The sequence below is a fragment of the Scyliorhinus torazame genome, chromosome 8 (genome assembly GCF_047496885.1).
Source record: "Scyliorhinus torazame isolate Kashiwa2021f chromosome 8, sScyTor2.1, whole genome shotgun sequence".
NCBI lineage: Eukaryota > Metazoa > Chordata > Chondrichthyes > Carcharhiniformes > Scyliorhinidae > Scyliorhinus > Scyliorhinus torazame.
The window spans coordinates 73107537-73134514 of NC_092714.1; the positions used below are offsets into that span (position 1 = coordinate 73107537).

Genomic DNA, 26978 nt, shown 5'->3' on the forward strand with positions numbered 1-26978 from the left:
CATTGGGCATTTCTTCCAATATGGCACCCGGCCTCAATGGCGGACTATGCACCTTCCAGGCCTGCCCTACTGAATGTGGCATAAAACACTCGGGTGCATAATTAATGAGGTCTGGGCTGGAAGATTTGGGGTGTTTTACTGCCAGCTGCCTCAGCGAATCCCCCCTGCCCCCCCCCCCCCCCCCCACCCTCCCCCACCATGGGACTTGGGTCTCAAAACGGGAGAATTCCGCCCCAGCACTTGAGCAGAAAAATCAATATGAGTATTGCTGGAACAATTAACACTCCAGTGTATCACTGAAGTAGTGTTCCACTGTTAAAGATAAGACACTAAATTCAGGCCCTGTCAGCCCTTTCAGGTGGGTGATAAAGATCCCATGGCACCATTTCGAAGAACAAAGGAGCTTATCCCTGGCATCTTAGCTAATATTTATCCCTCAATCAACATCACAAAAAATGTGATCTGATTGTTATTACTGTTGTTTGGAGCTTGCTTTGTACAAGTTGACTACCACATTTGCTTTATTACATCAACAAATCAACTACTTTGGCCATAAAGCACTTCGCGATATCTAGTGGCCATGGCAGGCACAATATAAATGCAAGATGTTTGTTAACCTGTTACCTCAATGGGATTACATTAATATAACTTAATAATTTAGTCAACAGGCAGTTACACAATTTAAGCTTTTTCCTGCATACTTTTGATTTCCATGCATTAATTCTGCCTTCCCGATCCAGACGAGCAAGTGATGGTTTCCAAGAACCCCACCATGAGCTCACGAAGGATGAAGCAGTTATCTGATCATCTGTAATGGTTCCATTTTCCATTCCCAGCGGCTGTGAACAGACTGAAAAACAGCAAAGAATTGGTTGTGTTTGTGTAAATAAACAAAACTAAAACTCTGCAGTCTTTTCTTCCACTAGTTTTAGCAAAAATATACATTGCACTACTTTATACTCTCCCGGCCAGTGAGCAATGCCTTTGAAATCTTCTTTAAAATAAATTTAGAGGACCCAATTTTTTTTTTCCAATTAAGGGCCAATTTAGCATGGCCAATCCACCTAATCTGCACATCTTTGCATTGTGGGGGTGAGACCCACACAAACACGAGGAGAATGTGCAACTCCACACGGGCAGCGACCCGGGGCCGGGATCGAATCTGGGACCTCGGCACCATGAGGCACCATGAGGCAGCAGTGCTCACCATTGTGCCACTGTGCCACCCCAATGCCATTGACTTCGATGGGACTGGAGGATTCTGCCGGTGGTCAATGGTGAGCCACATCCGTCACCGGAAAACTGGTGGGTCCCAAAATCCCCGGCCTTCGTGAAGAGATTAAACTATTGTCCTATGTTCTCCCCTCCCCTGGCCTGGCATGGGTTATTTATAGCTGAAAGGTAATGGTCACACTGATTTGTTAGTGGCAAATCATGTTTGACGAATTTGATTCTCTTTTAAAGATTCTTTGATGAAGTTACAGAGATGTTGCTTAAGTTACACAAATTAATGACAACATTGATGTAAAATTGGATAAAAATCTTTTTAGTATTGTCACAAGTAAGCTGACATTAACACTGCAATTAAGTTACTGTGAAAAGCCCCTAGTCGCCACATTCCGGTGCCTGTTTGGGTACACGGAGGGAGATTTCAGAATGTCCAATTGACCTAACAGCATGTGTTTCAGGACTTGTGGGAGGAAATCGGAGCACCTGGAGGAAACCCACGCAGTCACAGGGAGAACGTGCAGATTCCGCACAGACAGCGACCCAATCCGGGAATTGAACCTGGGACCCTGGCTGGCGCTGTGATATTAAACAGAAAGCAGAGTGTGGTGGTGGATAGTTGTTTTCAGACTAGAGGAAAGTGCACAGTGGTAATTCCCAGTGGTCAATATTACCACAATGTCTCACTCTCTATATTTTCGTAACTTCAACTTGGGCAAACTGGGCATAATTTAAAAGTTTGCGGTTGGCAGGAAACTCGCAAGTGGAGTAAACAGTGAGAGAGATAGAGGTTTCCCGTTAGCTCCTCGATGGCTGCGTTGGCGAGCTCCTGACCGCTTACGAACGGCACTTAGTCATTTTTTGGGGCCTATCGAATTCCTCTCTGGGTGAGCCCGCAAGATCAGGCCGCCATTCTCCGCCCCCCCCCCCCCCCCCCCCCCCCATCCTGGGCGGAATTCTACCCCCCCCCCATGCCGGGTGGGAGAATCGCCGGGGCGCCGCGCGAGTCCCGCCACGTTGCTCCGGCACCCGCACACGATTCTCCCACCTCCCCCCCCCCCAAAACCGGCGCGGCGAGACTCACGGCTGGCCGCTCGGAGAATCGCCGCTCGCTGTTTGTAACTGGCGAGCGGCGATTCTCCGGCCCGGATGGGCCGAACGGCCTGCCCAACACGACAGGTTCCCAATGGCGCTATCCACACCTGGTCGCTGCCGGCGGGAACAGCGCGGGCACGGTGGGGGGGTGGGGGGCTGGCCTGTGGGGGGGGGAGGGGGGTTCCTGCACCGGGGGGGGGGACTCAAAAAGGGTCTGGCCAGCGATCGGTGCCCACCGATCGGTGGGCCGGCCTCTTTGAAGGAGGACCTCCTTTCCTCCGCTGCCCCGCAAGATCCATCCGACATCTTCTTGCGGGGCGGCCGCAGGGAGGACGGCAACCGTGCATGCGCGGGTTGGCGCCGGTCAACCTGCGCATGCGCGGATGACGTCATTTATGCGGCGCCGCGTACGCGTAAATGACGCGGCGCCTCTCCTAGCCCCCGGGGGTGGGAGAATAGGGGCTGGGAACGGCCTCCGACGCCGGAGTGAAACACTCCGGTTTTCACTCCGCCGTCGGCACTTAGTCTCCCGATGGGAGAATTGCGCCCCCGATCTCTGATTGAGCTTGGGGGTCCCGCACACACCCCACCCAAGGACAGTGTCACCCCCGCACGCATGGACATTATCCTTCCCACCCCCCAGCGAGGACATGGGGTCACTGAGGGCCCCCCTTTTCAGGCTGTCCTGCACTCCCTTTTGGCCTCCCCCTTTCCGGGACCTTCACCTTGCACTTCCCCAACATTCCGGGGGTCATCCTTGCCCGCCCTTCAAGCCCCATCCTCATCCCTCTTCAGGCGTCACTTCCCTCAGGCCTGGACCCTTGGCAGTGCCACCCAGCATTTTCTGTTTTTATTTCCGATTCCAGAATCCGCAGTATTTTGCTTTTAAAGAGCCTAGGTGTTTAGCAAACTCCAGAATTGGCCGTGGCAGCTAAAGGCAAGACTGACAATGCTGGGGGGTTTAAAAGCAGGGATGTTCAACAGATTTTGAAGTGTAGATATCTCGGAGGGTTGTAGGGCTGGAGGATATTACTCCAATAGGGAGGGACTGAGCCATAGGAATTGGTAAACAGGGATTAGAAAAAAGGACAGATTGAATGGTAAAAAGCATAGCAATAACATGGTCCAAAGTGGTCCATGTACACAGATGACTAAAATTTAGTAGCAATCATCAAAAAGGGAAATAGAATGTTAGCCGTTATAACAAGAGGGTTAAAGCATAAAAGGTAGGAGGACTGTTTGCTACATTGGTACAAATCACTGGTTAGAACACACCTGGAGTAACTTGTACAGTTCCGGGCATCACATTTTAGAAAGGATATATTGGCCTTGTATTTGTCAAAATATTACCAGGGCTCCAAGGGTTAGATTATGAACGCAGTAGGTTAGGGTTAGGACTTGGAAAGGAATTGTTGGGTAAATAGGAAGAAACTTGGTGGGATCTAGGACAAGGAAATGAAGCCTTAAAATCAGTGTCAGCTCATTTTGGAGGTGCTTGGAGACACCTATAGAGTCATAGTCATAGAATTTACAGTGCAGAAGGAGGCTATTCGGCCCATCGAGTCTGCACCGGCTCTTGGAAAGAGCACCCTACCCAAGGTCAACACCGCCACCCTATCCCCATAACCCAGTAACCCCACCCAACACGAAGGGAAATTTTGGACACTAAGGGCAATTTATCACGGCCAATCCACCTAACCCGCACATCTTTGGACTGTGGGAGGAAACCGGAGCACCCGGAGGAAACCCACGCACACACGGGGAGGATGTGCAGACTCCGCACAGACAGTGACCCAAGCCAGAATCGAACCTGGGACCCTGGAGCTGTGAAGCAATTGTGCTATCCACAAGGCTACCGTGCTGCCCTGACACACTTCTTCCAGACACAAGATTGTAGGCACCTGGAACTCTCCCTCAATGCATGTTAGTGCAATTACAAATTTCAATTCTCAGATCCAGATCCAATACAGTTCTGTTGTGTTGCTCATTTTGGCTTTTGATTTGTTTCCTTTTATATTCCTCTGCAGAAGGGAGTTGCTTATCTGCACTATTCCACAGGTATGAGCAGTCTTCTAGTGAAATGAAAAATGAAAATCGCCTATTGTCACAAGTAGGCTTCAAATGAAGTTACTGTGAAAAGCCCCTAGTCGCCACATTCCGGCGCCTGTTCGGGGAGACTGGTACGGGAATTGAACCGCGCTGCTGGCCTGCCTTGGTCTGCTTTAAAAGCCAGCTATTTAGCCCTGTGCTAAACCAGTAGTGCTTTGTCGACGGGCTTATTTTTCATAAATGAGGCTGGATAGTGAGTGTCAGAATATTTAATCACGGGAGAAATCACAATTATGTAAAATATTCGGTTGATACAAAGATAGAGGTTGTAGTGAGAAACTGGGAATTGGCCATTTTAAATAGCTCCCTGTGTTGTGTACCTACCCCACACATGCATGATAGAGTTGGAGGAACCCTGGATATGGGCCTTGGACCATCATATCAGTGATGTTGCAGAAGGAGGCCACGCAGGCCAGTGGTAAATGTCTGGGAGCATTGGGACCATTTTTGGGTCATTTTGTTGGCTGGGGTGAGTGTGTGTGGGGATTGTAACGTGTATATGCGGCTGCAGCTTGTCAGCCTCCCGAGTGTCAATCACGGACCCGGCGAATCCTGCACCGTTTTTCATTGGAATCAATCGTGTTCCACGTGTCGCCAGTGCTAGCCCCTCCACAGTTACTGAATCGATCCAGGTTCAGCACCAGTTTTGCTGTCGTGGAAGTCCACATATTCTGCGTCAGCGACAACACTCTCAGAAGTGGAGCATCCTGCGCCAGATAATTCAACAGCGAGCTTTCAAATCTGTATGTGTTCATTTCCATTCTGGGCCATTTACTAATATAATCGTTAGGGAGAGTAACACTTATTTTATTTTAATGTGCTGGTTTCAGGTTAGTTTTATACCTTTTTGCATTTCCCTGACACCAGCCTTTTCCCAGATTGAATATAGAGGGTGAATACTGAGAAAAATTTAAAATGTTACTTGCAATTATACTCACAGTCTATTTCACAGCCATATAACTCCATGCGAAGAGTAGGTCTGACTTTGAAGGATACTGGATATAATTTTAGATACCTTGTGATAATGGGAGGGTTGAACCTGTTAAAAATTATTCCTGTAGCATCAGAATTTCCTGCAAAAATCTTCAGATGGATAAACAGAAAAAATAAATTAAATGGGGTTTCACCATGATCAACAACACATATCAATCCCGTAAGCTTTTGATATTAAATGAAACAATTGAAGCCAAACGATTTTATACATTCCACTTTTAAAAAGCATTTTTACCACATTTCTGTTTATCCACCTCTAGCCTTGTTGCCTTCATCCTTTGTACACATCCCTAATATGATCTCAAGACCCTCCAAAACCACTGGCTAATTATCCATTAGAGATTCAGTATGTTGAGGTGATCAGGGAGCCTAAGCAATGAACCAGAGCCTCGTCCCAAACATCATGGGATGTGAGCTTCGCTGGATAGGTCAGCATTTATTGGCCATCCCTAATTGGGCTTGAGAAGGCCATATTCCTGAGCGACTGCAGTCCTTGTGGTGTAGGTACACCCACAATGCTGTTAGGGAGGAATTTCCTTGATTTTATCCCAGCGACTGACGAAGTGGGAATATATTTCCAAATCAGGATAGTGAGTGGCTTGGAGGGGAATTTCCGGGTGCTGATGTTCCCAGGGATCTGCTGCTCTTGTCCTTGATTGTAGTGGTCATGGGTTTGGAAGGTGTTGTTTAATGAGCTTTAGGGAGGTCTTGCTGTGCATTTAATCAATGGTACACACTCCTGCCACTGCGTTGGTGGTGCAGGAAGTGAATATTTGTGGATAGGGTGCCAGTCAAGTGGGCTGCTTTGTTCTGTATGGCGTTGGGCTTCTTGCAGATTGTTGGATCTGCACTTGTCCTGGTAAGGGCAGAGTATTCCATTACACTCCTGACACGTGCCTTTAGAAGGTTGACAGGCTTTGGGAAGTCAGGAGGTGAGTTACTCGCCACAGGATTACTAGCATCTAACCTGCTCTTGTGGCCACTGTATTTATAAGGCTAGTCCAATTCAATTTCTGGTCAATGGTAACCTCCAGGATGTTGCTAATGGGAAATTCAATGATTGAAATGCCAGTGAATGTCAAGAGGTGACAGGTACTTTCTTGTTGAAGATAGTCATCACCTGGCACATATGTATATATAATATGAATGGAATTTCCTACTTGTCAGCCCAAGTTTGGGTATTATCCAAGTCTTGCTGCATTTGGACATTGCTGTTGGAACCTCCCACTTTTCTTTCCTCCTTCAAGAAAAACAGCTCACTTTTGCTGGATGTCTGCTGAGACTCAACCTATGTATAATATCTGGTGCCAGTTTGCCCCTGGTATTCACCAGCACATGCCCTGCTCGAAATCGTTGTGGGTGGGATAGAAAGTTTGGTGGACCACTTGAAGGTCCTTTGACCTCTGGTGGGAATTTCCAGTCTTGGGGCAGACGTGACCGGAAAATCTCGGCTGATGACCCAGAACATCTGATCTGTGGATGGTCATACCTTGGAGCATGTGCTGGGGGACCGCTCAAACGTCCCGCTAAACTAACTGAGGGATATACTTGAGAAGATCGACAATTCCCCTGTACCTGAAACCCTCAGAAACTCTGAGATAGAGTTGGAGACTTTGGATGGCTCTGACTGACTTACCAGAATAGTTACCCTGGAAAGGTTAGAAGGATTAAAACCAATACAATTTCTGGGTAACTATACTGCTGACCACCAGTTCCCCATTGTTTCCCCCCAACTACTCATCCCCCAACCACCCAACTCTGTGCCTCCCCCACCAACCCAATTAAATCCCTTCTGATTCCTGACTGGACCTCCTCACCTCGACCCTCGCCAACCCCTGGACTACTCCCCATCCTCCCCAACCCACTTACTCCTCACCTGCCATCTTAGGCTATCCTTAATCTTGCCACCTTGCCCCCACAACCACAAACCTGCCACCCTACCCCCTCACCACTTACCTTATACATTTCTCTGTAGCTTCTCACAGTGACTTTGGGACAATGAAACTTTCTATTGAACCAGAATACATTAGTTAATGCTGTAAAAAGAGGGAATGGCTTCACTTCCCTCTACAACCCTGGTCTATAATGGAGGACTCTCAGAACTGGTATGCTCCACATTTTTGTAGAGGGCTGGTTCCACGGTTCCGGCAAGATATATGGAGCTCTGGGGCGAAATTCTCCGGTATCACAAGAACATAACATAAGAACATAAGAATTAGGAACAGGAGTAGGCCATCTGGCCCCTCGAGCCTGCTCCGCCATTTAATGAGATCATGGCTGATCTTTGTGGACTCAGCTCCACTCTCCGGCCCGTACACCATATCCCCGAATCCCTTTATTCTTTAGAAAGGCATCTCTCTTTTTCTTAAAAACGTTTAAAGAAGGAGCCTCAACTGCTTCACTGGGCAAGGAATTCCAGAGATTCACAACCCTTTGGGTGAAGAAGTTCCTCCTACACTCCGTCCTAAATCTACCTCCCCTTATTTTGAGGCTATGCCCCCTAGTTCTGCTTTCCCCGAACAGTGGAAACAACCTGCCCGCATCTATCCTATCTATTCCCTTCATAATCTTATATGTCTCAATAAGATCCCCCCGCATCCTTCTAAACTCCAATGAGTACAGTCCCAGTCTACTCAACCTCTCGTCATAATCTAATCCCCTCAACTCTGGGATCAACCTAGTGAATCTCCTCTGCACTCCCTCCAGTGCCAATATGTCCTTTCTCAGGTAAGGAGACCAAAACTGAACACAATACTCCAGATGCGGCCTCACCAACACCTTATACAATTGCAGCATAAACTCACTAGTCTTGAACTCCATCCCTCTAGCAATGAAAGACAAAACTCGATTAGCCTTCTTAATCACCTGTTGCACCTGCACACCAACCTTTTGCGACTCGTGCACCAGCACACCCAGGTCCCTCTGCACAGCAGCATGTTTTAACATCTTACCGTTTAAATAATAATCCATTCTGCTGTTATTCCTCCCAAAATGGATAGCCTCACACTTGGCAACATTGAATTCCATCTGCCAGACCCTAGCCCATTCACCTAACCTATCCAAATCCTTCTGCAGACTTCCGGTAGCCTCTGCACTTTTTGCTTTACTGCTCATCTTAGTGTCGTCTGCAAACTTTGACACATTGCACTTGGTCCCCAACTCCAAATCGTCTATGTAAATCATGAACAACTGCGGGCCCAACACTGATCCTTGAGGGACCCCACTAGTTACAGGTTGCCAACAAGAGGAACACCCATTTATCCCCACTCTCTGCTTTCTGTTAGTTAACCAATCCTCTACCCATGCTACCACTTTACCCTCAATGCCATGCATCTTTAGTTTATGCAGCAACCTTTTGTGTGGCACCTTGTCAAAAGCTTTCTGGAAATCCAGATATACCACATCCATTGGCTCCCCGTTATCTACTGCACTGGTAACAGCCTCAAAAAATTCCACCAAATTAGTCAGACACGACTTACCCTTTGGGAACCCATGCTGCATCTGCCCAATGGGACAATTTCCCTCCAGGTGCCCCGCTATTTCCTCCTTAATGATAGATTCCAGCATTTTCCCTACAACCGAAGTTAAGCTTACCGGCCTATAATTACCCGCTTTCTGCCGACCTCCTTTTTTAAACAGTGGTGTCACGTTTGCTACTCTCCAATCCTCTGGGACCACCCCAGAGTCTAGTGAATTTTGATAAATTATCACTAGTGCGTTTACAATTTCCCTAGCCATCTCTTTTAACATGCTGGGATGCATCCCATCAGGGCCAGGCGACTTGTCTACCTTTAGCCCCATTTGCTTGCCCAATACTGCCTCCTTAGTGATTACAATCATCTCAAGGTCCTCACCTATCATATCCTTATTTCCATCAGTCACTGGCATGTTATTTGTGTCCTCCACTGTGAAGACTGACCCAAAAAACCTGTTCAGCTCCTCAGCCATTTCCCCCTCTCCTATTATTAAATCTCCCTTCTCATCTTCCAAAGGACCAATATTTACCTTAGCCACTCTTTTTTGTCTTATATATTTGTAGAAGCTTTTACTATCTGCTTTTATGTTCTGAGCCAGTTTACTTTCATAGTCTACCTTACTCTTCTTTATGGCTTTTTTAGTAGCTTTCTGTTGTCCCCTAAAGACTTCTCAGTCCTCTAGTCTCCCACTAATTTTTGCCACTTTGTATGTTTTTTCCTTCAGTTTGATACTCTCCCTCCCTCACCTCCTTAGATATCCACGGTCGATTTTTCCCCTTTCTACCGTCTTTCTTTTTTGTCGGTATGAACCTTTTCTGAACACTGTGAAAGATCGTTCGGAAGGTTCTCCACTGTTCCTCAACTGCTTCACCATGAAGTCTTTGCTCCCAGTCTACCTTAGCTAGTTCTTCTCTCATCCCATTGTAATCGCCTTTGTTTAAGCACAAAACACTAGTGTTTGATTTTACCTTGTCATCCTCCAACTGTATTTTAAATTCCACCATATTGTGGTCGCTCCTTCCAAGAGGATCCCGAACTATGAGATCATTAATCAATCCTGCCTCATTACACAGGACCAGATCTAGGACCGCTTGTTCCCTTGTAGGTTCCATTACATACTGTTCCAGGAAATTATCCCGGGCACATTCTATAAACTCCTCCTCAAGGCTGCCCTTACCAACCTGGTTAAACCAATCAATATGCAGATTAAAATCTCCCATGATAACCGCTGTACCATTTCTACATGCATCCGTTATTTCTTTGCTTATTGCCTGCCCTACCATCCTGTTACTGTTTGGTGGCCTATAGACTACTCCTATCAGTGACCTTTTCGCCTTACTATTCCTGGGGTGTCATTCTCCGACCCCCCAGCGGGACGGAGAATGGCCGTTGGCCGCCGTGAATCCCGCCCCCGCCGGTTGCCGAAGTCTCCGAAGGGAGAAAAGTTGGCGGGGCGTTAATGGCGCCGCAGACGTCGGAGAATGGCACGGGTGGGCGCAAGGCAGCCGATTTTCGGCCTGCCGATATTCTCCCGTCCGGATGGGCCGAAGTCCCGTCGACGTGATGACGGGTCACGTCGACGTAAATCAAACCTCCTTTTAATCGGCGTCAACCTGTGCTCCAGGTTCACGCCGATCAGTGTAGAGGTGGGTGACGGCCTGGGGGGTTGGCCGCTGGGCAGGCGATGGCGTGGCCGCAGTCCGAATGTGTGGGCAGAGGTGTGTGTAGGGTTGTGTGTGTGTGTGTGCGGCGGGGGGGGGGGGGGGGGGGGGTTAGAGTGGGCTGGGATCCGGGGGAATGCCGGGAGGGGGGGTCAGTGCCAGGGAGGGGGATGGGGTCCGTGCCGGGGAGGAGGATGGGGTCCGTGCCGGGGAGGGGGATGGGGGGAGGGGTCCGTGCCGGGGAGGAGGATGGGGTCCGTGCCGGGGAGGGGGATGGGGGTCCGTGCCGGAGAGAAGAATGGGGTCCGTGCCGGGGAGGGGGTGGGGGGGGGTCCGTGCCGGGGAGGAGGATGGGATGTCCGTGCCTGGGAGGAGGAGGGGGTCCGTGCCGGGGAGGAGGATGGGGGGCCCGTGCCGGGGAGGAGGATGGGGTCCGTGCAGGGGAGGAGGATGGGGTCCATGCCGGGGAGGGGGATGGGGGGGGGGGGGGTCCGTGCCGGGGAGGAGAATGGGGTCCGTGCCGGGGAGGAGGATGGGGGGCCCGTGCCGGGGAGGAGGATGGGGGGCCGGTGCCGGGGAGGAGGATGGGGGTTCCGTGCCGGGGAGGAGGATGGGTGGCCCGTGCCGGGGAGGAAGATGGGGTGTCCGTGCCGGGGAGGAGGATGGGGGGCCCGTGCTGGGGAGGAGGATGGGGGGTCCGTGCCGGGGAGGAGGATGGGGGGTCCGTGCCGGGGAGGAGGATGGGGGGTCCGTGCCGGGTAGGAGGATGGGGGGCCCGTGCCTGGGAGGAGGATGGGGGGTCCGTGACGGGGAGGAGGATGGGGGGCCCGTGCCGAGGAGGAGGATGGGGGGCCGTGCCGGGGAGGAGGATGGGGGGCCCCTGCCGGGGAGGAGGATGGTGGGGTCCGTGCCGGGGAGGAGGATGGGGGGTCCGTGCCGGGGAGGGGGATGGGGGGGGGGGGGGTCCGTGCCGGAGAGGAGGATGGAGTCCGTGCCGGGGAGGGGGATGGGGGGGGGGGGGTCCGTGCCGGAGAGGAGGATGGAGTCCGTGCCGGGGAGGGGGATGGGGGGGGTGGGGTCCGTGCCGGGGAGAAGGATGGGGGGCCCGTGCCGGGGAGGAGGATGGGGGTCTGTGCCGGGGAGAAGGATGGGGGCCCCGTGCCGGGGAGGGGGGGTGCGAGGGCAAGTGAGTTGGTCCACCTGGCCAGGTGCCAGCCTCCAACAGTTGGACCCATGCGGTCCATGCCACCTGGCTGGGGGGAGGAAGGGGTATGGGCAATGATGACATGTCGTCGTTCCCCCCCCCCCCTCCCACCAGGCTGTCATGTTTTCCGATCATCCAGCGCTGTTGGCCGCCGTGGCGGCAGCCGCTAATGTCTATGTTGCCCTGGATGAGGAGGAGGAGGAGGAGCGTGCCAGAGAGGCGGCGCAGGCTGCCGCAGAGGGGCAGGCGGCAGCCGCCCAGGCTGGAGGGACACCTGACTGACAGGACGAGGAGGGGGAGGAGGATGTCGCGGCCCCACGGCAACGGAGGCACCCGAGGGCGCCCCGTGTGTACCGGCCCCGGCAGTCATACCAGGACCTCACGGACCGGGAATGCAGGAGGAAACTCCGAATGAGGCGGGAAACCATGGCACACATCTGCCACCTGCTAGCACACCTGTCACCGCGTGGCACTGTCGGGGGACACCCTCTCCCCGTGTCCGTCAAGGTTACGGTGGCCCTGAACGTTTATGCAACGGGGTCACTCCAGGCACCGAGTGGGGACCTGTCCGGCATATCGCAGACATCGGTGCACCGTTGCATCCGGGCAGTGACAGACGCCCTATATGCCATGGCGCACCACTTCCCTGTGGACCGGACCAGCCAAGATGCCCGGGCCGTGGGCTTCTCTGCCGTGGCCGGGTTCCCCATGGTCCAGGGCGCGATTGATGGGATGCACGTCGCCGTGCGGCCACCTGCAGATAACAGGGCCGTGTTCACCAATAGGAAGGGGACCTATTCGATGAACATACAGGTGGTCTGCGACCACCGCATGATGATCTTGCACGTCTGCGCCCGTTACCCGGGCAGTGTACACGACTCATACGTGTTGTCGCGGTCATCCATCACCGGCATGTACGAGGGACGCCATCCCCGGCTGAGGGGCTGGTTGCTGGGCGACAGGGGCTACCCATTGCGATCGTGGCTGATGACGCCTATACGGAGGCCACGCAATGAGGCGGAGAACCGCTACAATGATGCCCATGTAGCGACAAGGGGAGTGATAGAGAGGTGCTTTGGCGTGCTGAAGATGCGTTTCAGGTGCCTGGGCCTCTCTGGAGGTGCCTGGACCTCTCTCCAGTATCGGTCAGATAGGGTCGGCCGCATCATTGTGGTGTGCTGCATCCTGCACAACATAGCCCAGCAGAGGGGCGATGTGCCGCAGGCAGAGGAGGGCGGAGTGGAGTAGCAGCAGGAAGAGGCGCAGTCCTCCCCAGATGAGGGGGATGGGGGCAATGGTCAGGGCAGACGGGCTAGACACGGGCAGGTGGCTGTCCACCGTTACCGGCTGGCCCAGCGGGCATGGGACAGGCTGATAGCCGCCCGCTTCACTGACTAGATGGACGTGGGAATCGGGTAGTATGGCCACAGACCGCACACCATGGCAACAGCCGACCACCCCCACCCCCCACCCATCCACCAACCCAGCACCCTCACCCCCCTCCCCAACCCCACCCGTATGCACACCACCCCCCCCCCCCCATTGCCGATCCACCTGCGGCACAACGGCCGGGCTCACACAGTTGCGGGTGGACGCGTGTCTATCGCAGGCCATGGAGGATGATGATGACAACCCGCCCTGCGATGAGCTCCTGGCTCCACATCGTCGGACTATGTCTGACCCATGGCCACAGTACCACCATCCACCCGGACCATCCCTGCATGCGGCTGTGACACTGCAGCGCACGGTCCCGTCCTCTGCCCGGGGGGATGTTGATGGCGGCCCAGGGGGAAGGGGCAGACTCACCTGGGGCTGAGGTAAGACCACCCCTCACACACACACACTTGCGCTCAACGTTCATGACACCCCCACACGCTTTGGACAGAGCACAAAGGCAGCTTCGGGAGGTGTAACATTGACTTTAATAACCAAAGGAGTTCATGCACGTGCCCTAGCCCCTAAAACTGTGGGCACATCTGTGCCCTGCACCCGTGCCAACTTACTCAGTGTCTAATTGTTTGGCCTTACGGACCCTATGACTACGTCTATGTGGTTCCCCAGACGGTACAGCAGAACTGGAGGTGGACTCCTGTGATTCCTGCCCTCTGACACGGGAACCCTTTGGCGGCCGTTTCCTGGGGCGTCCTGGCTAGATGGGCCAGGCTGCGGCTCGGGCGACTGGGATGGCGAGCTGCCAGCCTGTCCTGCCCGTTGCCCACCCGATGCACCTGGGACGGAAGGGGGGGGAGTCCGAGGTGTCGCGGTGTTCCGGGACCTCCCCTACAGGGGGACCCGGGACGGACCACAGCACCTCCTCCTCCCTCGGGGTGCCCGATGGCTCCCAGGTCTCTACATGGGTGGGGGATGCGAACGGACTGGCCATCCGACGCCCCCCCCGACATCTGGCGCTGCCAGTCCTGGAGGCCCGTGCTGGTATCGACAGGGGTCTGCAGGTTTGCAGCCATGGAGCCCAGGGGATTGGCAAACCCTGTCTGTGACAGTGCGACGCCGGCTCGCACATGGCCAATGGTGCCGATGCCCTCAGCGATGGCCTGCAGAGACTGGGCCATGGCCTGCTGAGACTGGGCTATGGCCTGCTGAGACTGGGCTATGGCTTGCTGAGACTGGGCCATGGCCTGCTGAGACTGGGCCATGGCCTGCTGAGACTGGGCTATGGCCTGCTGAGACTGGGCCATGGTGTTGAGCGCCTCTGCCATCTGGCGCTGGCACTGGCTCATGGCCTCCTGTGAGAGGGCAGCCATGTCCTGGGCCACAGACGCCGCCTGCACGGAAAGCCCAGGCCTCGCAAACCGTTCCCCATGTCTGACACCGTCGCACCCATTGCCTCCACCGCGGACGCCACCCGTGCGGTGTCGGCCTGGGTGGCACGTATGACCGGCACCACTCCCAGCTCCTGGACGTGGGTGGACTCCTCCACCTGCGACTGCAGCCGCCGCAAGCCGGCTGTTACCCTCTTCGCTCGTCTCCGGTTCGGTGGTTGCATCGGATCTATGGGTGGGTGTGGTAACTCCAGGAACCCGGGATCCATCTGGGCGGCAGATGTTCGCTTGGGCTGGGCTGCCCTCCGACCGCCCGGCCCCTCTGCTGTTCCTACCTCCACCTGCTGTATCGGGACGGCTGTGTTGTGCGCACCAGTGAGTGTCCCAGACGCCTCATCACTAAAGTGCCCAACCGAGGTGAGTGTTTCTGCGATGGTGGAGGGTGTTGGTGACAGCAGTGGCGTTGTGTCGTGCTCTTCGTCTCACTCTGAGACCATGGCACTTTGGGGTGGGGGTTCGTCTCCACCCATCCACTCTGTGTCACTGTCCGGTATTTCGTCTTCCTGGGTAGTGCTGTCCCGGGTAGGGGTGTCCTGGGTAGTGGTGTCCTGGGTAGTGGTGTCCTGGGTAGTGGTGTCCTGGCTCGGCTGTGACGGGGGCCTGTGGCTGCCCCTCTCGTCGCTGGGTGGCACACGCCTGCGTCGTCGCACCCGCACGTGACGGGGGCGTCGTCTCGCTGTTGCTCCAGGTCTCTCCGTCTCCCGTGGTCTGCAAGGGACATCCTGCGGGCGTCGCATGCCGGAGGGTCCGGGTCTCTCCGTCTCCCGTGGTGTGCGAGGGGCATCCTGTGGGCGTCGCATGCCGGAGGGTCCGGGTCTCTCCGTCTCCCGTGGCCTCCGAGGGGCATCCTGCGGGCGGTCTGCATCTGCGGGGATGGGTGCCTCGACGTTTGCTCCTGCGATACACATTGAAACATGCATGGTTAGACACGTAGGCAGTGATCGGGTGATATGGGGGAGGGGGATATAGGGGAGGGGGGATATGGGGACGGGCTGTCGGTGGCTCACTTGCTAGTATGCCCCCGACCTCTGCATCAGCAACCTCCCGGTCCTCAGGTCCGCCAGCCAGTTCCAGGGCCCTTTCCTCGTGTTCGGTCAGTGGCCTCTCATCAGCGGGGCCTCCTCCAGTCCTCACATGCTCCCTGGTGTTGTGTGCGCGTTTCTCCTGTGGCCGGGGGGGGGGGGGGGGGGGGCGGGGGGGGCGGGGGGGGGGGTGGGTGGGGGGGTGGCAGGGGTAAAAGGCAACAGTGTTAGACAGGTATATGAATGCACGCCATTGGTTGCGCGTGTATTGCAGAGGTTAAGGTTAGGGCTGGATTCACTTGGGGATATGGGGAGAGGGGATATGGGGGAGGGGGAATATGGGGGAGGGGGGATATGGGGGAGGGGGGATATGGGGATGGGGGGATATGGGGATGGGGGAGGGGGGATATGGGGGAGGGGGGATATGGGGGAGGGGGATATGGGGAGGGGGGATATGGGGGAGGGGGGATATGGGGGAGGGGGATATGGGGGAGGGGGGATATGGGGGAGGGGGGATATGGGGAGGGGGGGATGGGGGATATGGATATCGGGCAGGGGGGGGGGAGGCTCACCCTGCCTGCTCTGACGAGGTCGTTCACCTTCTTGTGGCACTGGGTGCCTGTCCGTGGTGTCAGGGCCACAGCGGTGACGGCCTCTGCCACCTCCCTCCACAGACGCCGGCTGTGGCGTGGGGCAACTATGCGGCCGTGCCCAGGATTCAGGGCCTCCCTCCTCTGCTCCACTGCATCCAGGAGCGCCTCCACATCCCGTGACTGGAACCTCGGGGCTGAGCGGTGGCCGGCCATCCGGTCGGGTGTTCCGGTCGGGTGTTCCGGTCGGGTGGGGGGGAGCAGCGCGTCCTTCTGAGCCGTCACGCCGTGCGGCGTGTATGACGCTGCACGGCGTGAACCACGTGAGCAAGCGCGGATCCCGTCACGTCACTTCTAGCCCATTTCGGGCTGGAGACTTCGCAACGATTTTTGCGGCGTGACGCGTGTCGGATTTGCGCCGTTTTTTGCGCCGATCGGCGGACTTTGCGCCGATAATGGAGAATTTTGCCCCTGATTTCCACCCAAATTGATTCAACCTTGTCCTCCATAGCACCAATATCATCCCTTACTATTGCCCGGATGCCATCCTTAAACAACAAAGCTACACCACCGCCCTTAGCGTCCATTCTATCCTTTCGTATAGTCTGATACCCTTGGATATTTAACTCCCAGTCGTGACCATCTTTTAGCCATATTTCAGTAATGGCCACTAAATCATAGTCATTCACGATGATTTGCGGCATCAACTCATTTACCTTATTTCGTATACTACGAGCATTCAGGTAAAGTACACTTATGCTGTTTTTTATGTCTTTGTTATGAATCCTAACACCTTGATCAGTAACTTTTCGCAATTTATTTTTCCTCTTACCCTTTCTCCTAATTTTCCTTGTCTTTGAACCCACATCTCTACATAATAACCTGTCCCGTAACCTGCTGCCTTGATCTCCATTAACCATTATACTGTCCATAGCTTTACACTTCCCTTCCCCCCAACTTGCTAGTTTAAAGTCCTTGTATCGGCGCGATGTCCGCCGACCGGCGCCCAAAAGGTTCAAGTAAGAAAACAGGAGCAGAGTGGCAGTCTGACAGTGATGCTTAAAGGTTTGACCCCACAGATTCGAAGAATAACAACCAAACCAATGGGCTCAAATGACACTTTTCATAGATCAAACCTGCTTTCCTACAATTTAACCTTACAGCATTAGCGATGCTTCAGTGATAGTCCTTTCACCTGAGACATAAGGTGGTGAGTTCAAGTCTTACTCCAGAGGCCAGAACACCAAATCGTGGCGGACACTGAATGCAGTACCAAGGGATTGCTGCACTGTGCAAGGTTTGGTGTCTTGGATGAGGCAGTAAACGTAAGGCCTTGTTTACTCCCTCAGGTGAATGTAAATGATCCCCTGGCAAAGAGTTGTGGAATTCTCCTGGGATTCTTCTTGTGTTCTTCCACAGGAGAGAATACCAGTATGAACTGCCAGCTCGAATGGGGTGGGGGATAAATGCGAGTGCCAGAAAGAAAAAAAAGGGAGCAATGAGAATTCTAGCTTGAATTGAGGGGCTAAAGGATGTTGAGTATCTATCTGTGCACAGAAGGGGACACTGTCAGCATTAACAAGAGAGAACGGTTACAGTGCAAAAAAGTGCTGAAGGAACAGGAAACAAATGCCTCTCTGTTACTATGGTAACCATGTAAACAATTTTGCAACAACTTTAAGAAGCCAGCAGAGAGTTTCAATAATAAAAAGGGAAAATAGTGGATCTTTATAGTGCTTTTCATAAACTCCGGGCATCCCAAATCATTTTACAGCCAAAGTACTACTTTTGATCTGTGACTACTGTGGTTATTGAGGAGTGTGACCATCAATTTATCTCCAAGGTCCTCCAAACAATAATGAGATAAAAGCAAAAGCTCTGAAGAGTCGTAGGGACTCAAAATATAAACTGTGTTTCTCTCCACAGATGTTGCCAGACCTGCTGACGCTTTCCAGTATTTTCTGTTTTTATAATGAGATAATTTTCGTTTTAGAAAGAGATGATCTGTGACAATGATGCCAGTTGAAGGATAAATGTCTGGGACACTGAAGAGAACGCTTCGCTGTTCTACACAAAGTACCATGGGATCTTTTACATCCATATAAAAGGGCAGGCCAGGTTTAATATTTATCCAAAAAATCTCCAGTGCTGTAACTGGAATGCCAGCCTATGAGACTTCCTAAATTTCCTGAAGTGGGGCTTGAACCCATAATCTTTGGTGCCCAAGGCAAGAGTTCATCTACTGAGTTAAGGCTGAAACTGCCAATAATGCCCTACAATTTCTCCAAGAAATGAGGAAAAATCTCTGCAATTTTAGTCACAATCATCTGCTATATGAGTGATGGCATGCTGAGTAAGGCTGCAGCTTAGTCAAGCCCTTGCTCTAATAACCATGGGTGGGATTCTCCGTTCCTGCGGCTAGGTGCCGGCCCGAACAGAGAATCCATGGGAGGTTTATGTGAAAACAATTGGAGCGAACCCCTCACCGATTCCGGTACCGGTGAGGGCTAGCACCGGCGCCGACTGAAACACCCACCTCCCCTGCCGAAAACGGACAGAGAATGGCCGGGTCCCGGGACGTGCATACGCACGGCTGACAACCTGCAGCGGTCCGCTGCACAATATGGCGCCAGCTGTGTGTGGACCCAACCCACCATCCGCGACCCACAGCCCACCCTCTGCCGCCCCCCTACCCCCCCCCCCCCCCCCCCCCCCCCCCCACCAGCCCTCGCAAAGCCCCACCGGCTAGCGGCACGGATCCCAGCTAGTGTGGCAGCACTGGACGTAGTCCGCAGCCGCCATGTCGGGTTCACGATTTGTGTGACCACACGGGTCCCACGCCGTTGGGAACTTCGGGGGCAGAGCATCACGGGAGGGCCGGCTGATGAGGCGCCAACGGCATTGCGACTACACATGGAGGGGGCAGAGAATCCCAAACTGGCATCAAACCGGCGCCAGCCCCGATTCCGGTGTCGGAATCGATTCTCCGCCCAATCGCCGATTACGATTTTGGCGTTGGACAACAGAAAATCCAGTCCCATATGTGACCATACGTCATAGGTTCACATTTAGGTTTGTTGTCAGCTTTTGCAAGCTGATGTGTGAGGAAATATATCCAATTGCCTCAATCCCACTTAGATAGACCATTTAAGTAGTTTTCTATTCCTTCTGATGAGAAGTTTAGCCGGATTTCCATTTCACAACATCTTTAAACTGGTGTTCCTTGCTACCACGATAAACAATTTGCCTGGATTTATTGTGCCAAATTTATTCATAACCTTGAGCATATTCCAGCCTGTTTTTTCCCCACGTCTACAGTCCAACCATGAGATTGCGCATAACTTACTCCATATTTGTTGAACCCTACCTATATTGTCATGTAATTGGCTTTTAGGCAGATTGGCTTTGGGTAATTAACCTTTTGCATTTTATGCTCCTTCTGTCAGTCCTTTTTAAAAAAAATAACCCTTTTCCCACTTTCTGTAATTGCACACCTAAAGGTATTGACTCATCAGATTGGCAACCTCAAGCCACAGAGCCATATTCTACCATTGTAAATGTTGGCGAATGGCAGGGTCACAAGGTGGTAAGCCAGACAAAGGCAAGAAAGTGTACAAATGTCGGTAAATAAACGGTGCATTGTAAATGCAAAATATTAGGCGGGATTCACCGACCAGTCCGCCTCGTGTTGTCCGGCAGCGGAGGCAGCCCACCATTTATCAACTCTGCCGTTGTCAAAGGGATTTCACGGTGTCTGCACCCCTTGTCACCGGGAAACCCGCATGCCGGCATGGGGCCAGAATATCTCAACGGCGTGAACTGCCGGTAGATCACGCCCACTGATTCTAAAGGAAACCATAATCAATCTGAGATGCTTGGCAGAAATACATTGACAGAGAAATTCCACATTGCAGTTATTGATACAATCACTCAGGAGATTGTGAGAGTAGACATTGTTACATAGCTACTGTTGGTTTGACAAATCATTCAGGCACTCACTTGTTTGTTGCTTCTGCTGTTTCCATTGTAAAATGTCCAATTTTTCCCATCCCCACTGTATTCAATGTAAAAGGCCGTAATATAATTGTGCACAAAAATCACTTTGGCTCCTTGGGTGGCAATCTTAGTGAGCACCATTGGCCTTTCTAAATCAACCTGTGGCAAAAAAAAAACAAATCATCAATACATTGCCGAACCCAATTGGGCCAGATTCTAATGTCTTTCACTCGTTGGTATTGGACAGCCATAGGCAAATTATCAGGGACTTCCACAAATTACTGATGAATGTCAAAAGAATCTGCATGCTCAGGAACCACAATGAGAAGTCTACTCATTCATCTGTAAACAATACGGTCACTTGGAATGTATGAACCACAAAGCTATGTGCAAGTCAACAGCTTCAGTAATAACTAAGTGGAATTTTAAAATGATAATAAAATCTCAAATTCAACATTCCAAGAATTAGTTTTATGAATTAGTGCACATGGGGCAGAGCTTTTCATGGTAAGAGCAGATATTGAGAATTCAGATCTGCTGCACTGTGCCCCCCAAATTTTCCGATGGGCATAAAAACCGTGCAAGTCAAGAAAATGCAGACATCTCGGGAGCGATTCTCCGAGCCCCACGCCGGGCCGGAGAATCGGTGCAACAGTGCCACGACACCCCTACCCTGGCGTGCGATTCTCTGAGGTGCTGAGAATCGGCGCCATTTGCGCCGGTGCGTTTGGCGCGGCGCCGGCCGCGGGCCGCTGGAATCAGTGGGGCTGCCGATTCTCCGGCGCGGAAGGGCCAAGCGGCTGCATGTATTGGACAGAGTCCCGCCAGCGCCGTTCACCCCTGATCGCTGCCGGCGGGAACTCTGCGGGAACGGTCGGGGGGGGGGGCAGGCTGTGAGGGGGGGGGAAAGGGGGCTCCTTCACCGGGGGGGGGGGCCTCCGATGGGGTCTAGCCCACGATCGGGGCCCACCGATCGGCGGGCCGGTCTCTCCATCCCCGGGCCTACTATCTGGCGCGGCCGGCCCCTGAACACCGACCCCATGTTGGGTCGGGGCCGGCGCGCGTAAGAAGTTCCCCGCACATGCGCAGGTTGGCACGGCCCAACTGCGTATGCGCGGGTTGGCGCGGCGCCCATTTTGCGCCGTGTAAGGAGGCTGGAACGGCGTGAACCGCTCTGTGGGGGCCAGAATCCGTCGTGCCCGGCCCCGGTTCTCGCCATCGCGTTTCACTTGGGCCCAATATTGGAGAATCGCCCCCCTCAATTCTCAATATCAATGTACGTTATTTGAAGCTTGGAAGCTGGAATGTTAAATTTATAATGTTTATCCTCTTGTCTGGAAGAGTTTCAGTAAAGAGCTTAACATTCTACTTTCCACAACATTGTAAAATTTGCCTGTGAAAGACATGGTTGTGACCAATTAGTGGGGATGGTGCTGATAGATGTTGCTAACTTTGGTTGGCTCTTAATTCGTTGCTCGTTGTGTCTTTACTTAATTTGCTCTGTTTCTATAACCTTTGCTCTAGAGTTGCCAGGTATCTTTATGATACCGCCACGAGGTTCAAGTTCAAGTACTGATCAATAACTTGACACACCAATTAGTAAGATTCAAATCAAAACACATTTATTATACACAGTCAATCACTACTCATGCATAAAACTCTACTTACTAGACTATCTCTAACACTAAAAGGCCTATACTTAGCTTCTGAACTGGCCCACCAGGTCAGTGGAACAAATGGCCTTTCGTTCGATTCTGAGTCTGCAGGATTCAAAAGCGGGTATGGACTAATAGCTAGGAGCGCCTAGCTCGTAGCATGCGTTGACTGGAGACTTACTTGGTTGGTGCGGCAGTGAGGCAGGTCACTGTCAAGGGTTGGTTCGAGCTGCTGAGTGACCCTGCCAAGAAGGACGAATTGAACTTGGGGACTCTACTTTATAGTCCCCAGGGGCTTTGCGCCGTTCAGGGCAAACCCCGCATCTGGTTCCAAGTGATTGGACTACATTCCGATCACTTGGATCGATTTCTCCAATACTGGAGTTGTTCCCTGATCGCTGGGCGGTCCTTAAGTGTCTGTTGGCCTTCCTTTGTCTTGCGTCCTGCTGGCGCCGAGGAGTCTGGCTTGGCCTTATTCACCTTACATGTTTCAATTGTTCCTGGGATCGTTCATTAGTATGCAGTTGGCTGTGAGTTTCAGTGCTGTCTGGGCTTTTGCAAGTTCTAATACATAGGAGATTTTGCACTTGCTAGTTTTTGCCTGTGTTGGCTGAATTTCCCTGTAGTCTTTGCGGATCTCCATTTTAAGTCGGGAAGTGGCCAACCCAGCTGGCTACACTCCCTTCTTGTGATCCCTAACGTGAAGCGTGAAGGATCATATAACTGCGTTGTCTTCACTTCCTGACCCAGCGAGCACTCTTCCATGGCCTCTACACTGACCATAACTATGTACGAAAATTTTAACTGACAGTTCTAAGTGGCTCTATGTTTCAACAGGGACATGCAGTACACCAAAAAAAAAAACGGTACCTCTAACTATCTTCCATAAACTACACTCACTTAAACATCCAATCATACTAACTTCCTAACAATACAAAAATAATAGCAGCATTCACATTTCCCTCTGGCTTGGCGATCAAGCTCAAAGTTGTACAATCTTTCAGTTGTCTTTATTCACAAAATGACGCCAAACGAATATCCTTTATTGTAGATCAAGGGGTTCGGGGGCCTGGTGAAAACTGAAAATAGGGGATCTCATTCTGTACACCGGGGTGCGAGAGCGGTAGGCTCTCCTTCGCCATTTTCTCATGCGGATAGTCTGCACGATGCTGCAGAATATCGCCAATACTAAAAGGGATTCAATTACGTATGAAAGGGAGTACCATGTTATAAACCTATCACACCATGATGGTGCGCTGTTACTTGTCACTGGGTTCTAGGTGCTATGGGGAAGTGACTCATTGATGGCCGGGGGGTTTGGGGTCAGGGGGTTCGCGTCCGCGCGAAACCAAATACAAATTATCATGGTAACGAAAAACACATATGACGTCTTCATTGTTCTCTTCTTTCTTCTTTTCTCTTCCTTCCCGTCTCTTCTCTCTTCCTGGAGCTTCTGGAATTCTGTAAATCAAGCATAGTTTCTGTTACTATCTTGTTTAATATCTTGTACATTAGCATGTCTGTCTTTTAGTGCCAATTTCCCTTTATAATTGGTCACCATGTGTAATTCCCTCATTTTTTTTTAAACCGAAAATTTGAACTAGACATCTAAGAAAATACTGCCGTACTGCGAGCCGTCTCGCAGCCTGTGTGATTTATCATCCCAGTGTTTGAGGATGTAAATAGCATAGGGAAGCAATCCTAAGGGTTGCTAAACCAAACAAAAGAATTTTGAACGTAATCGAGCCAAAATGGAGTGCGTATGGGCCGCGGCGGGTAAGATTTGGATGGAATCCCCGGGTAGGACGGTGATCAATGCCGCATGTGCTCTACCCGAGCGTCGTTGACCAGAGGGGGATCCTCAGGCAGGGCGGAGACCAATGCCGTTTCTCCACTGCCTGAGCAACCAGCAAGAACGGGTAAGAATGTGGTCGTCGTGGGGGCTGCCTCTCGCAATTACCTTCAAATCAGGAGAGTAGTTATGATTGTTGTCTGCCGACAGACTAGTTCATCTGAACTATTGTCTGGGACAAACTTGTACCTTTAACCACTTTCTGTTGACAGACTAATTCCTCTGAACTATTGTCTGGGACAGACTTGTTCCATTAACAGCCGGGCATCACCGGAGTTGTGGCGTGGGGCCGTGAAACTTCTGAGTTTACAAACAACACTTAACGATAACATTAACGAACAAACATTGAACAAACGTGCTGCAGGTTCCATCAGAAAGGACACCGTTTCTCCCAAGCGGTTCCTTTTTAAAACATCATCTGGACACCTCAGTTATCAGTTGCGAACAGGGTCACAAAGGGGTTCTCGTTTTGGGAGTCAGATTCAAAGTCATCCTCTTCTCCCCGATGCCATACTCTGGAATGGATGAGGGTTGATAGAGCTGCATGTTGTGACTTAGGGTCCATCTGTATGAATTGTCACGGTGCCAAAAAGTTGTATCTAATTCTGTGGGGACGGAGTCGGGGTCGTCATCGGAGGGCGGTGGTCTTTGGTGAGGTTTGTTGAGGAATTTGATCAGGAAGGGATCACTCGAATTGTATTCAGATTCGCTGGTTGTGGGTCCTGTTGCATGGGGATAGTAGGGAGGCGTGCTGTGGCTATTGCCTGTGTCACAGTCGCTGTTGCTGCTGTCTGTGGGTGTTCCGGGGCGGAGTCTAGAGTTCGGGGGTGAGGTTGAGTCCGTGGATGGGTCGGACGTGTTGGGGGAGGGTAGGGATACGTTGGCTGTGGGCGGGGTCTGGTCTGCTGCGTCGAGCATGACATGGTGTGTGTGGTTAGACTGCGAGCCATATGCCTTGAGATGGTTAAAATGGAACCACGCGGTCTTCCAGTTGGGGTACTTGATTTTATTCACAGAGGGGCTTACTTTGTCCGCAACGGAGTACGGACCCGAATACTTGGGCGACAGGAACGTGCTGGGGTTGTAAATGGAGAGCATGACCTGCTGTCCTACTTCAAACTCAGTCGCATGCACTGTCTTGTCAAAACAGGCCTTGCTCTGTTTCTTCCTGGTGCCTAATCTTACTGCGGCTGCTAGCTGAGCCGTTTTTACATTTTCCACTAACTGTTTCACTGCGTTCTCGTGTGTGAGGGCCGTCATTTTGGGGCTGGTCAAGTCAAGTCCTAATAAACATTCTGTGCCTTTCATCGTACGTCCGGTCATGAGAGTGTGTGGGGTGTATCCTGTGGATGTCGAAACAGTGTTACATAAAAACGTTAATGCAAAACGGAGGACTGAATCCCAAGTGGTGCTGTTTTGTTGGACCATTTTCCTGAGGGTTGCCTTTAGGGTCCGATTCATTCGCTCCACGATACCACTTGACTGGGGGTTGTATGCGATGTGGAATTTTTGGGTAATGCCAAATATCGTGAGGACTTTCTTCATGACACGCCCTTAAAATGGGAACCTTGGTCGGATTCAATGCTGCGGGGGAGTCCCCATCCCATAAAGATGTTGTGGGTTAAAATCTTTGCTGTAGTCTTTGCCGTGTTAGTTCTAGATGGGAATGCTTCTACCCATTTTTTAAACGTGTCTATGACAACTAACACGTACTTGTGACCATTCCTGCTAGGGGGAAATGGTCCTATAAAATCAATCTGGAGGTTAGTCCAGGGGCCATTAACGGGGCGGGTGTGGCTAAGCTGAGCTTTCTTTGCGTATCTGTCCGGATTGTTTTGGGCACAGACAAGGCAATTTTCAATGTAGTGCATGACGTCGTCCTTTAAATTCGGCCACCAACAGAGCTGCCTGAAGTGGGCTGTAGTGGGGTCAATTCCCTGCTGCCCATGACCATCAAAGAACAAACAAATAAGCTGATTCATGTCCTGTTCAGGAACCACATAACGGGTGTCTTTTAGGATCACACCGTCATGTGTGGTCAGTGCATTTCTAAACCTATTGTATGGGGCTGGAAAGCTTCCTTTTAAAATCTCCCTGAGATTACTGTCTTGCTTCTGGGCCTGCACTACATCCTCGATCTTAGTCTGTGAGACCTGAACTGCATTCACTGGGGTGCTTTCGGGGGGGTTCCAAAAATGTCCATGTCTGGAATCTGCTTTAGCCAGTGCGTCGACTTTTACATTTCCAGGTGGGGAGGTGGTGACTTCGGACTTTAATAATGCCCAAAGTCCTGTCCTGTGCTTTGTCCAAAATGTGCCGGAGCAATGGGGCTGAAGGGAGGGGTTTTCCGTCAGTGGAAACAAATCCTCTTGCTTTCCACAGGGGTAGAAATTCTGTGAGGCTGTTACAGATGTAGAGGCTGTCCGAGTATATGTCTGCTGGGCTGGGGAAGGAATCTGGGTGATCAACAATGAACGCAATGGCTGCCTGCGTGCCGAAGTGTCCTGGTAGTTATAAGGAGATTTCTTCTAGGGCAAGTCCCTGCGCGTCCTCGACATAGATGCCGCATCCTGTAATGCGCTTCCCGTCTAATACAGTGGAAGAACCATCCACATATATTCGCAAAGGTGCGCACGTGTCTGTGTGCTGGGGGCTCTGGGGTGATCTACCTATCTTTCTCGGGGGTGTTTTTGCGATAAAGGGGCCTGTGTTGTGGTGCGGTGAGATGATTTCACATTCGTGGGGGGTGCCTGGGTACTGAAGGTTGTCGGCCAAGAAAGTGTGGGTCTTGGTCCTTTTTACTGTGATGTCCCGTCCCTGCAAAAGAAGGGTCCATCTGGCTGCTCTAATCTGGCTTACTGTACCGTCCTTAAGTCGTTTGTCTAGTAAATGTTGGGTGGGGGTGTGCTCCGTGAGGATTGTGATGGGGTTTAGTCCGCTGATGTATGAAAAGTATTGGACTGCCCAGAAAACTGCGAGCAGGTGCCTTTCACAGGCCGAAAATCCCTGCTCCACAGGATCTAAAACTCTGGAGGCGTAAGCCACGGGTCTTAACTGTTCGTGCCGTTCCTGGAGAAGCATGGCCAAAAGGGTGCGATCAGTGCTAGCTACCTCTATAGCATAGGGGGAAAGCGGGTCTGGAACCTGTAGTGCGGGGGCTGCAATGAGTGCGCGCTTTAAAACATCTACAGCATCGGTGTGCTGCGGAAGCCATTCCCAAGGGGCTCCTTTCTTTAGGAGTTCCGAGTGGGGTGCTGC

General features: G+C 52.1%; 1 protein-coding gene across 1 annotated transcript in view; it reads right to left on the minus strand.

Annotated features, from left to right (window-relative positions):
* The window catches only part of f5 (coagulation factor V), a 229780-nt gene that overhangs the window by 6829 nt on the left and 195973 nt on the right, over positions 1 to 26978 (minus strand). The window contains exons 21-23 of the mRNA XM_072513824.1: positions 20217 to 20372; positions 5370 to 5514; positions 702 to 850 (exon numbers count right to left, since the gene is read on the minus strand). Of these exons, the coding sequence (XP_072369925.1) occupies positions 702 to 850; positions 5370 to 5514; positions 20217 to 20372 (450 nt within the window). The remainder of the gene's footprint in view (positions 1 to 701; positions 851 to 5369; positions 5515 to 20216; positions 20373 to 26978) is intronic.